Source organism: Penaeus monodon, chromosome 34 (genome assembly GCF_015228065.2).
Source record: "Penaeus monodon isolate SGIC_2016 chromosome 34, NSTDA_Pmon_1, whole genome shotgun sequence".
In the NCBI taxonomy this organism is placed as follows: Eukaryota; Metazoa; Arthropoda; class Malacostraca; order Decapoda; family Penaeidae; genus Penaeus; species Penaeus monodon.
In genome coordinates, this window is record NC_051419.1 from 20,930,794 (window position 1) to 20,931,378 (window position 585).

Here is a 585-nt window from a genome sequence, read left to right on the forward strand (position 1 = left end):
AACGAGTCACTCGCCTTCCTCACCTGCAGCCAGTGCGTCCAGTACCCCGTGATGCGGCTGGCGTGGCCGAGGGTGGCCACGGCGCTGGCGGCGAAGGCGTCGGCGGTGGGAGTAAAGAACCCTGTGGGCAATTACGCTCTATCATTTCTTAGGATTTATATTCAGTTTCAGAGCGTATAAATGCTATAATACTTCATTTTAACATAAATGCAGTTGCATGATTATACGAAATGCATATTAATAGTAAACAGATTGATTATACGTTCTTTTAGCACATGATAGCAAATTGGTTTCCACCTTTCAATTATCAACAATGAAGACATTAGATTCGACATGAAAGGGCAGTGCAAAAGCTCAAAACACATAAATCTAAAGTTGGATTTAAGCACACAGGATATCGTTAGAGTTACTGGTAAACTACAAAAGGTAATCCTAAGAAGCCAAGTCAGTGGCAACCTGGGTTGTGAATATCCTTGTCGAAGGAGATCATGTTGGTGGACACAGCGCCCGGCTCCAGACACTGGACGGTCACGCCCGAGGAGCCGCACTCCTCCCGCAGGGAGCGGGTGAAGCTGCTCACGAAGG

General features: G+C 47.2%; 1 protein-coding gene across 1 annotated transcript in view; it reads right to left on the reverse strand.

Moving 5' to 3' along the window:
• LOC119594646 (hydroxysteroid dehydrogenase-like protein 1) overlaps positions 1 to 585 on the reverse strand; it is a gene marked incomplete in the record, with an annotated part of 4,258 nt that overhangs the window by 487 nt on the left and 3,186 nt on the right. The window contains 2 exon segments of the mRNA XM_037943693.1: positions 24 to 121; positions 457 to 585. Coding sequence (XP_037799621.1) covers positions 24 to 121; positions 457 to 585 — 227 coding nt within the window.